Source organism: Liolophura sinensis, chromosome 6, assembly GCF_032854445.1.
Source record: "Liolophura sinensis isolate JHLJ2023 chromosome 6, CUHK_Ljap_v2, whole genome shotgun sequence".
Classification (NCBI taxonomy): domain Eukaryota; kingdom Metazoa; phylum Mollusca; class Polyplacophora; order Chitonida; family Chitonidae; genus Liolophura; species Liolophura sinensis.
Window position 1 is genome coordinate 69,004,675 of NC_088300.1, and position 11,215 is coordinate 69,015,889.

General features: G+C 40.4%; 1 protein-coding gene across 1 annotated transcript; it reads left to right on the forward strand.

Moving 5' to 3' along the window:
• Positions 1 to 1,895: 1,895 nt before the first annotated feature.
• Positions 1,896 to 9,198, forward strand: LOC135467471 (putative ammonium transporter 1). The gene is made up of 10 exons (XM_064745245.1): positions 1,896 to 1,983; positions 2,457 to 2,687; positions 3,246 to 3,352; positions 4,098 to 4,229; positions 4,841 to 5,068; positions 5,671 to 5,809; positions 6,954 to 7,048; positions 7,430 to 7,556; positions 8,319 to 8,468; positions 9,041 to 9,198. The coding sequence occupies exons 1-10, from the start codon at positions 1,896 to 1,898 to the stop codon at positions 9,196 to 9,198; spliced, it is 1,455 nt and encodes a 484-aa protein (XP_064601315.1).
• The last annotated feature ends 2,017 nt before the right edge of the window (positions 9,199 to 11,215 follow it).

Here is an 11,215-nt window from a genome sequence, read left to right on the forward strand (position 1 = left end):
TACATGAACACATACTGAATGAGTGACTGAGTGAGTGATCGGGGTTTAAGGTCGTACTTAACGACGATTTTTCAGTCATATGACGACGAAGGAATCCTTAGAGTGCACACATACTGAGAACACGTGATACCTATACACAGCAGGTGCATGCATGAACATATACTGAGAACACGTGATATACATACACAGCTTGTGCATGCATTCACACATACTGAAAAAACGTGTATACACATACTGAGAACGCGTATGCACAAGTAAATCGTTACTCAACACACGTTCATACCCATACTCAGACGATGTGTATATTCATACTGACGAGTACTTACATACCCAGAACACGTCCACACCTATACCCAGAAGACGTGTATGCCCATAACCAGAAAACGTGCACACGTGCACCCAGCTTGGAATATGTCAGACATGCATGCATTTATCTTACCAGAAGTGGTTTGAATTTCAAATTTAATTATTATTAGCATGAATTCCTTCACAATTTTAATGGGGACATGATGTTTATTGTCATGGCTTAGCCCATTGATGAAACATTGTCATATATTCAGTCATGGAATCGCCATCATCACTGGGCTCATGATGCCTGACTCATTGTTTATGGAATCACCCTCATCACTGGGCTCATGATGCCTGACTCATTGTTTATGGAATCACCCTCATCACTGGGCTCATGATGCCTGACTCATTATTTATGGAATCACCCTCATCACTGGGCTCATCATGCCTGGCTCATTGTTTATGGAATCACCCTCATCAGTGGGCTCATCATGCCTGACTCATTGTTTATGGAATCAACCTCATCAGTGGGCTCATGATGCCTCACTCATTATTTATGGAATCACCCTCATCACTGGGCTCATGATGCCTCACTCATTGTTTATGGAATCACCATCATCACTGGGCTCATGATGCCTGACTCATTGTTTATGGACTCACCATCATCAGTGGGCTCATGATGCCTGGCTCATTATTTATGGAATCACCCTCATCACTGGGCTCATGATGCCTGACTCATTGTTTATGGAATCACCCTCATCACTGGGCTCATGATGCCTGACTCATTGTTTATGGAATCACCCTCATCAGTGGGCACATGATGCCTCACTCATTATTTATGGAATCACCCTAATCACTGAGCTCATGATGCCTGACTCATTGTTTATGGAATCACCCTCATCAGTGGGCTCATGATGCCTGATTCATTATTTAATGAATCACCCTCATCACTGGGCTCATAATGCCTGACTTATTGTTTATGGACTCACCCTCATCACTGGGCTCATGATGCCTGACTCATTGTTTATGGAATCACCCTCATCAGTGGGCTCATGATGCCTCACTCATTATTTATGGAATCACCCTCATCAGTGGGCTCATCATGCCTGGCTCATTGTTTATGGACTCACCATCATCAGTGGGCTCATGATGCCTGGCTCATTGTTTATGGAATCACCCTCATCAGTGGGCTCATGATGCCTGACTCATTATTTATGGAATGACCCTCATCAGTGGGCTCATGATGCCTGACTCATTATTTATGGAATGACCCTCATCAGTGGGCTCATGATGCCTGACTCATTGTTTATGGAATCACCCTCATCACTGGGCTCATCATGCCTGACTCATTGTTTATGGAATGACCCTCATCAGTGGGCTCATCATGCCTGACTCATTGTTTATGGACTCACCATCATCAGTGGGCTCATGATGCCTGACTCATTGTTTATGGACTCACCCTCATCGCTGAGCTCATGATGCCTGACTCATTGTTTATGGACTCACCCTCATCACTGGGCTCATGATGCCTGACTCATTGTTTATGGACTCACCCTCATCAGTGGGCTCATGATGCCTGACTCATTGTTTATCTCTCTTTTGCAGTTATGCAATGTGGGTTTGCTTTTCTCGAGGCGGGTGCGGTCAGAAGTAAAAACTCCACCAACATTCTCATCAAAAACTTGCTCGATGTCTGTAAGTGTTTCTTTGATTGCTAGTGTACTACCGCTAGGACAATAGAGCGCATCATTTTCTTCTGTGACGTTGCAGTGCGTGTGTACTTCATATATGTTTATGACCACACATACATTGGTTATTTTGACGTAATAAAGGGTTCACAGTTTTGGATACAGGAGTTTTACGAGTGCCCCAATGTAAGACGATAGTTCCTAGCGTGTTCTTATAAGTGAAAAACTCGAGCAAGGCGCCAGACACCAATCCACTCAATCAGTCTGGGAGTTTCGTTCGCAATGTTATGTCTGCAGCTTTATCAGATACAGTGTGCATTGCTTTCGGTTCTAGCCCCATTTCCTCTTTTTCTTTTTATACACTTATCAGCTAAGTAAATAAAAAACAAATTGGTCTGTCTGTTGCATTGAACGTAGCTTCTGTGTAAATTGCAATCTGCTGGCATGTACATCTGTACGTATTCCCTTCTTTTTGAACAGTTGTGGCCGGAATCGCCTATTGGATCTTCGGATACGCCTTTGCGTTTGGCGACAAAGGAAACGCCTTCATTGGCTTTTCCAATTTCGCGTCTTCTTGGATGGAGGAGACCAATTTCGCCTTCATGTTCTTCCAGTACGTGTTTGCGGCGACGGCAGCCACCATTGTGTCAGGAGCCGTGGCTGAAAGATGTCATTTCGTGGCTTATTTGGTGTACAGCTTTGTCTTAACATGTAAGTACAGCCACTGAGAACTCTTCCAATAGTGTTACAGTCTAATCTGCTATTTTAATCAAGGGGTTAAACTTCACTCAATTTGCTGAAAGTAAACGCGTAAAAGCGTACACGGCGTGAAGGTGTAGACGCAAAGGCGTAGAAGTCAACTTAGGAAACATGAGGATGGTTGTGTGACCGTTTGTTAAGTCTAACGTTTGTGAAGTCTAACGTTTGTGAAGTCCAACGTTTGTGAAGTCTTCCATTGTTTTGGATCGTCACGTAAGACAAAATTCGTTAGTAACTTGCCAAAGGTTGATGGTTTACTCCAGTTGCCCCGATGTTTCTTTTTTTCAGCCCATAAAACTGACCGCCATCATATAAGTGAAACATTCTTCGATGTGGCGTTTAGTAGCAAATAAATTATTAGGTGATTAGCTGTAATATTATTTGTCTAAATGTTTGTGTATACAAAACACTGCTCATGTCCTAAAATTTTCTAAATCTCTTTACACTTGTGAGTATCTGGTTATACTTTCAATCCTTTAGAATTTCTAAGAAATCCCCTTACAACTGCAGTTTTCATATACCCTGTGGTGACCCATTGGGCCTGGTCTGATTTTGGCTGGTTGAAGATAGGAGAGATGTATTACTTTAACGGAACAGAGACGCAAGTGGGTTACACGGTAAGAGCCAATCCCTGTCCAGGAATGCTGCCATTTATTTTCTATTTGTTTAATGGAACAGAGACCCAAGTGGGGTACGCAGTAAGACCCAATCTCTGTTCAGGGATGCTGTCATTTCTTTTCTTTTTGTGTCATCGAGTTTTGTTCAAGCAAACCCGACGGGCTTAACCAGAAGGCGTTAAATGACGTATTCGCATTGCTTTGACGTTGGGTAAATCGCATCAGGTTTTCTTTCCTTACAATGTCAGTGATTTAATTTTTGTTTAGCTGTTGATACCTAGCCTGTACCATCGCCGGCAAACTGCATAATAGAAAACGTCGCTGAAATTTTACCGTCTTCGTTTTTCTCTATTTCAAGAAAAAATACACATTCCTCGCGTGGCTTTAAGAGTGCAAGTTAACACACAGTGAAAATAATATGCGCCATGCAATATCAGGAACATTAGTCATTAAAGGGGAACTTCTGTGTTTCGAAAAACGCGTTCCACTGTTTTACTCACACCTGGATTTCCTCTAAGAACCCCTGAGTAGGTGTATGAATGTTAAAATTGTTAAGTACGACGTTAAACCCTTAGCACCCTCTCACTACACCTGTATTTCTAATCTATGACTACGATTTTGTCTGACATAGTATGTGCCATCCAATATCGGCAATCTTCCTAAATTTACGAAGCTTTAAATTTTAGAATCTTTAGCATAAAGCTCTCCGCTGTTTTACTAATACGTCTTTTTAATACCAAATTAGGATTTTGCCGGAAGTGGAGTCGTTCACGTTGTGGGGGGTACGGCCGCGTTTGTGGCTGCTGTGCTACTGGGACCCAGGATTGGACGCTTCGAAGACGGAAAAATAATTTACATCAGAGGACATTCGGTCCCCGTGGGTACCATTTTCTAAGTCAGCTCTGCTCCCTTGTGTGGTTTTTCACTGAGGACCATATACCTTGCACCAATAATACATATGTCCCGCATGGAAAAGTGTTTTTTTTTTTAATGTTTGTTTTATTTTTTGATATTTTACTGATCTTTCAAGTCCAGCTCATGGTGGCTTCTTCTCAGGCCGTATGTGGGATGTTGTGCCAGCAACCTGAGGATTTATTTTATTTGATGGTCATGGGTTACCCCCGGGCTCGGCCCGCTTTCCTCCCGCCATAATGTTGGCCGCGGTCGTATAACTGAAATATGCTTGGTTTTGTTTTGTTTTTGCTCGTTTTGTTTTTGTCTGTTTTAAGGACTGTTTTTGAAAGTGTGTGTGTGTTATTTGTTCTGATTTTGTATGTAATCTTTCTCTTGTCAAGAACCTTAAATGTTTCCTGGTTCCAGCATGTTCTCACGCTTCTGAAAAATTGGATTCAAGCAGTATATATCTTGACTGCAATTATTGGTAAAAGCACCACATCTGCCTGCGTTTCTCTTTCGGTACATTGGTATTTGTACATACTCCCATGGATAATGACAACTGATGACAACAATTTTCTCTTGCTGTTTTAGTTGGCGGCGCTGGGTGGGTTTATCCTCATGTTTGGTTTCTTGGCTTTCAACGGTGGCTCCCAAGCGAGGATTTCGGAATACGAAGACGGTATAAAAGTTGCCACGGCCGTGAAGAACACCATTATCTCGGGCTCGTTCTCAGCTATCGTCACTCTCACAGTGAACAAGATCATTGGGAACTCACGCTGGAGCCTTCTCCTCACAATAAATGGTGCCCTTGCTGGAATGGTATGTGAAGTACAAGGCGATCCGAAGACTAATTATTTACATGTAATCATTTAAAACTACACCCAAATGGATGCAAAGCATTGCGATAGCCGTGTGATTAATGCGTTCTCATTGGATTAAATCTTGTGTTTGGATTCTGAGTTGTGATTTTCAGACGCCATTATTGTCAGTGGTAGCATTTTGTAACACGACGTCCCCGTCATTATTAGAAATGGACAGTTTTGTTTCCAAAACCACAGTTTCCGAATAACACGGCTTTACCTGTCAAATCTGTAGTGCTGGCTAACTATCACTTTCAGACCACCTTGACAAATACTGTCCTTACCACAATATCAATCACACAAATGAATAAAATAACTTGACAACTGTTGAAGGTCGGTGGTTTTATAAAGAAAAATAATCCTAGCAGTGGGCTTACATTTCTCTGCAGCGTTTCGTGTTTATAACATTTTATTAACATGAGAATAACATGAAATTATAACAATTTAAGTTTTACGTTAATTGCGTTTTATATTTATAGCATGTTACTTTTGTAACTGCTATAACTCTTTTTGTTTTCAGCGATTGATCTGTTTGATGGACTAGTTTATTTCTCGCCGCAGGTGGCCATCTGTGCCGGATGTGACGCAGTCTATCCTTGGTCAGCAGCCATAATTGGGACAGTAGCGGCATTTTCTTTTAAATTCTTCGCCTGGGCTGTCCCAAAATTGCACATTGACGACCCTTTAGAAGCAGTAGCAGGTATACCAGTATCATCCATCGAGTCCACTGTTAGCATTTATGATACTTTATGATATAGTTATACACTCAAAAAGTTAATTTGTTAATTTCAACAGAAAGTCTGTTGTCTGAGTGATGCTAAAATGTATTCTGCGATTGTAACAGTTTATTCTGTTAAACATAACACATGTATTCTATTAATTCGACATAAAAATTATATTCAACTAACAGGGTATTATGGTGAATAACAGAATACATTCGAGTATCACTCAGACAGAAGGCTTTCTCTTAATATTAACAGATTAATGTTTTGGGTGTATCATGGATTGCGAAATTCCCGTCTAAAGGGAAGCAAATCTTATTCCTCTTGGAACACAGTACTGCCCACTACTTATATCATTAATAATACCAGTGGCTATAATTTCAATTCATATTTTTGAAGAGATGGCAGACATGCAGACGTTCTTAAGTAATTGTAGGTGTTACAAAGCGTATTTAACCAAGGCGTAACTGAATATGATTTTAAGATAAAAATAAAAAGTTAAGTGTTTAGGTCAGAGATTCCTTCTGGAATGGTTGGCTGATGAGAACATGTCTGGCCATGGAATATGATAGTTTCATGCAGTACTCTTCAGTACATGAAAGTTTAGAAACGTGTAAAAATCAACATTTTTCAATTTAGTCTCATGTTACTGCTCCTGTCAAAGAATCCAGATACAAGAAAGTGTTATAAAAGCGATCAAAACAAAACATAGGTGGTATTGTTGTCAATTATAATTAAGACAAGTAGGCGAACAGCATTGCTGCACCATTGGTTTCAATACTTCTTTCCATTTATAGAGGGCTGGAGAGCCCTATTCTGTGAACTCCAACAAGAGATCAATAACGGCTCATAATGCATGAACATCATAATGCATGAACATCATAATGCATGAACATCAAAATGCATGAACGTCACAATGCATGAACGTCACAATGCATGAACATTATCATGCATTAACATCATAATGCACAAAATCGCAATAGATGCTACAGGCTGCAGAACAGTATTCTTGCACATTGTTCGTGAAGCGAATGACCTTTGTTAAAACTTGGCCGACCAACTGACGAACAGCCAGGCGGAGCGACTTGTTTCTAAAACTACTGTATAATTTGTTTATTTCAGTGCACTTTGGAGGTGGTTTGTGGGGTGTTATTGCCGTTGCATTCTTCCACACAGGAAACGGAATTATTTACTCGGGTAGCGCCCAGTCCTTCATGGTAAGTGCAGTGCGAAAGCGTACTTACTTCAAATTGGTGGATCTCATTTAGAAAGTGATGGAAAGTAACAGTATTATGAGAAACCGTTATTTAACGTTTACACTTTCATCAAGAGAGGCCTGTTGATTAAATGGTCTGGAGGGTTGTTAAGGTATTTGTTATGAAGTTCTCACAATGTGAGCAACTGGAATTCTCACGGTTCTTGTTCTACAAAACAACTTTGAGCTGCTGGGATTCTCAAACATCCCCTGTTATAAAGTTCTCACAACGATCAGCTGCTATCTTTTTCAAAATCCCCCATCATAAAGTCCTTACATACAATAAACTGCTGGTATTCTCATAGTCCTTGTTACAAAGTTATCCCCACATTCTCTTTCTCAGGGTTTGGCGTGGCAGTTGGCTGGGCTAGCGGCTATAGTAGGCTGGACAGGAGTGCTTTGTCTCATTATGTTTGGGATCCTTAAGGCATTTAATCTGCTCAGAGTCACCGAGGACATGGAACGCAAAGGTAGAGCTTAAAACAAACACAACCAGTGCCTGGAAGAATTACCAAGGACGAATGCATATATTGACATAATTAGGACACTGGATAATTATATTATGTTTCATAATTGATTCATGCCATTTATTTTATTGAAGGATGCAATATGATTAATCATTCTTGTTCAACACCCTTTGGTAGGGCATCTCCCATCCATACCCCACGAGTATTAAAACATCCCGTTATAATCTACAATGCATATATATTATTGCGTAGATTAGAACGATTAAGTACGTGGGAAGGTCTGTCAGCAACCTGCGGATGGTCGTGGGTTTCCCCCGGTTTCCTCCCACCTTAATGCTGACCGTCGTCGTATAAGTGAAATATTCTTGAGTACGGCGTAAAACACCAATCGAATAAAATAACTAAAAAAATTGAACGATTAAAATACATGATATAGAAGACACCATCGACAGCACAAGATAAAGCTGCTTGCGAAACTTGTTACTGACCCTGGTCTCTGCATATCCATTTTCATAGTGCATTCATCCTTTAAATGAAGACTTAAAACATAATGAATTTTGAAAACAAGCCCTTAATTTGATGGTTGAGAAAGTTCTGTGTATATCATATTTGAAATTTAAATATTTCAGTGCTTTAAATGTGCCAGCTTTAGACATACTATACTATACTGTTTTGAATGTTACAGGTTTGGAGATACTATAAATGTGCTGTTTTGAACGTTGCAGGTTTGGTGGTATTATAAATGTGCTGTTTTGAATGTTGCAGGCTTGGACATTCCTAAGCACGGGGAGCCAGCTTACCCGCTGGAATCATACGGCCATGGCTGGGTGGAACAAATCATAATGGAGAGACTGGCCAGTGGAGATCTCCCCGAACCAGAGGGTTACCTCTATCCGAATATCCACTCTGAGAATGGTAAACTCCCGATCTTAATTGTATATCGACGCATTATTTTGTCTGTGGTTGAGGACGAGAATGTGTTCTCCTTTACCTGAACTAGAGTAAAATATTTTAAAGACTACAACATAAGAAGTAAACTCGGAGCACCGATGATGTTATGATAGTTGGCAAATGGTCACACGTAACATCATCTCTGCCAGTTTACATCAGATATGGTTTTATTCTATCTGTTTATCTGAGTGCTGAAAAAAAGCGTAGGATTTTACACACCTCGTAGCAGCATAGTACCTTAAAGTGCTACATCAGTGAAAATGCTGTTATTGACAAATTCACCAATAATGCTCGTAACTCACGTGCACAGCGTGGTATGGATCGCCTGACGTCAGAAGTAGACAACTGATCAGACTCTACAGCTTTTCATGTGACAAAATAGAGCACATGCTAGTGGCATTTATGAATTTTGGCACTTCATAACTCGCGTTATTGGACATAAAATGCTATAAGATCTATGGTATTGAGGCTAACAATTATGACTGGAATTTAGATGATGGCATGCTTTATTTTACATGAATGGTTGTTTTGCGCAGGTACGGCGAATGGAATAACAAACAAGGCGTATGAGGTTGACGTTCAGGATAAAGGCTCCTATGAAACACCGGAGACTGTGATGCACAGCAATCCAGCAGGAAGAATTAAAAGGACCGAAAGTAGTGATAATCTTGAATCTGTGTCAACATCTATGTGAAAAGAATGCGTTTGATGAAAACTAGGTGTGGGGAACGTACGAAGGATTGGAGGAGAAAGGCTTCCGTGTCGGATACGGAATACAGTTGCGGAATACAGTTGCTAGTTGATTACTGTGCTTCTGGGGCGGTGAGAAAAAAATCCTGGAGTACGCACTTATCAAAGGACATCCTACCCTTTAAGGAAATCCGTTATGATGGTCAGAGACTATAATATCATTTGACGTTGACGTTTTGACATTTGACGTTGACGCCAAAGAGCTCGATCAAAGGTCGTGTATATGTCGTCTTAAATGAAGATCGTTTGAGATGGCCTGTCATCTACGATAATACTGACAATTTGTAGCTCACATGGGGAAACCTTGGAATAATTTTCCAGCAGATCCGTTCCATTTTATAAAATTTTGGATAGTTTTTTCTCTGTAACTATTTACATTACTGAAATATTTTCGCAGTCATGGCCAACTCTTGCGGCTGTCTTCCTACTGTTTCCCATTTTGTATATATGAGCTGTTTTCTGATGCTAATTATACGTGTTTTTAAGTCACGGGAGATTATGCAATCTTTTCTTCTCTGGAAAACTTGTATGGGTGGTCTGATGTATGCGGATTTCTCAGCCTGATCAACCTATTAAATCATATGGTTTGTCTCAAAGATGAATCCGGTCTATGTTATCTGTAATCTCGCCTTCTCTACGTGAATTTTCTTCAAAGTTAGTCGGACTTACACGTGAACATGAGACTGCCTGATAACATTTAAATCTTGTTCTGGAGTGAAATTTCGCTTTTTGTGAATTTCACAGTGTCGAGGACTGCGTGATTGTTGATTATTGCCTAAATTTCTCTGCACGCATTATAAATTATGCTTTTTTTGTAAATTACATGTTAACGCTACAAAGTGCTGTTAATTATGTATAAGGAGGGTTCTCTTATAAGTAAATAAATATATATTTAACGAATTATGAATGTGAGTTTTAGAAATTACATCTTTACCCTTCAGGCTTTATTTGTGTATGAACATATGAACAGGAACACCACACTCTGCCATTGGTTTTTGAATAATTATGACGTCACTCGAGGCAATGCGTTCTTGCCGTTGAAACGGAACTTATGGACTTTAACATTATGAATTAGAAAACGTGCTCTAACTACATTTTCCTTGCAATAATGTGAACTTCAACCATATCAGTGTGTACAGTTTGTGTTGTTACGCGTCACTGACTAAAGGCAATTTTGGAAGTAAGTATGACTGATTTTACAGACAGCTGAAAATATTTATTTATTTATTTGATTGGTGTTTTACGCCATATTCAAGAATATTTCACTTATATGATGGCGGCCAGCATTATGGTGGGCGGAAAGCGGGAAGAGCCTGGAGAAAACCCACGACCATCTGCAAGTTGTAGCTGAAAATAGACGCCGTTGGCACAGTTTAACATTAGACGACAACAACCAGTCCACGACGTTCGTGTGGCCGTTGGCGCAGTGTAACATTGTAAGTGAAGACAACTGTCTTCCTCCAATACGGTGCGAGTATCTGTACTTCACTACTTGGTAAATGCATCAGTAACTGTCTGAATTCGCCAAACGTCGGTGGCTTACTCTGGGTACATTGGTTTCCTAAGTTTTTAATTTTTATTTATTTTATTTTATTTACTTGATTTGTATTTTACGCAGAACTCACTTCTATCACGGCGGCCAGCATTACGGTGGGAGGAAACCGGGCAGAGCCTGGCGGATACCCATGACCATCCGCATGTTACTGGCAGACCTTCCTACGTACCACCTGAGAGGAAGCCAGCATGACCTGGACTTGAACTCACCCCGACCGCATTGGTGAGAGGTTCCTAGATAAAAAAAAAAATAAACGGAGAGTTCAAAATACTGCGATGTTGAGTGGCGCGGCACTATAAATGCATCTGCTTCAAAACGAATTTGTTACCAGCAAACATCGAAATAATGTTGACATTGAAGTTAAACGCCGATCAAGAAAAGAAGGAAAGCGAAAAGCCTCACCTCG

Coding starts and splice junctions, on each gene's coding strand:
- LOC135467471 (XM_064745245.1), top strand. CDS start 1,896: ATGCAATGTGGGTTTGCTTTTCTCGAGGCGGGTGCGGTCAGAAGTAAA. Junction 3,353..4,097: donor AGACGCAAGTGGGTTACACG/GTAAGAGCCAAT, acceptor ATACCAAATTAG/GATTTTGCCGGAAGTGGAGT. Junction 5,069..5,670: donor ATGGTGCCCTTGCTGGAATG/GTATGTGAAGTA, acceptor TTCTCGCCGCAG/GTGGCCATCTGTGCCGGATG.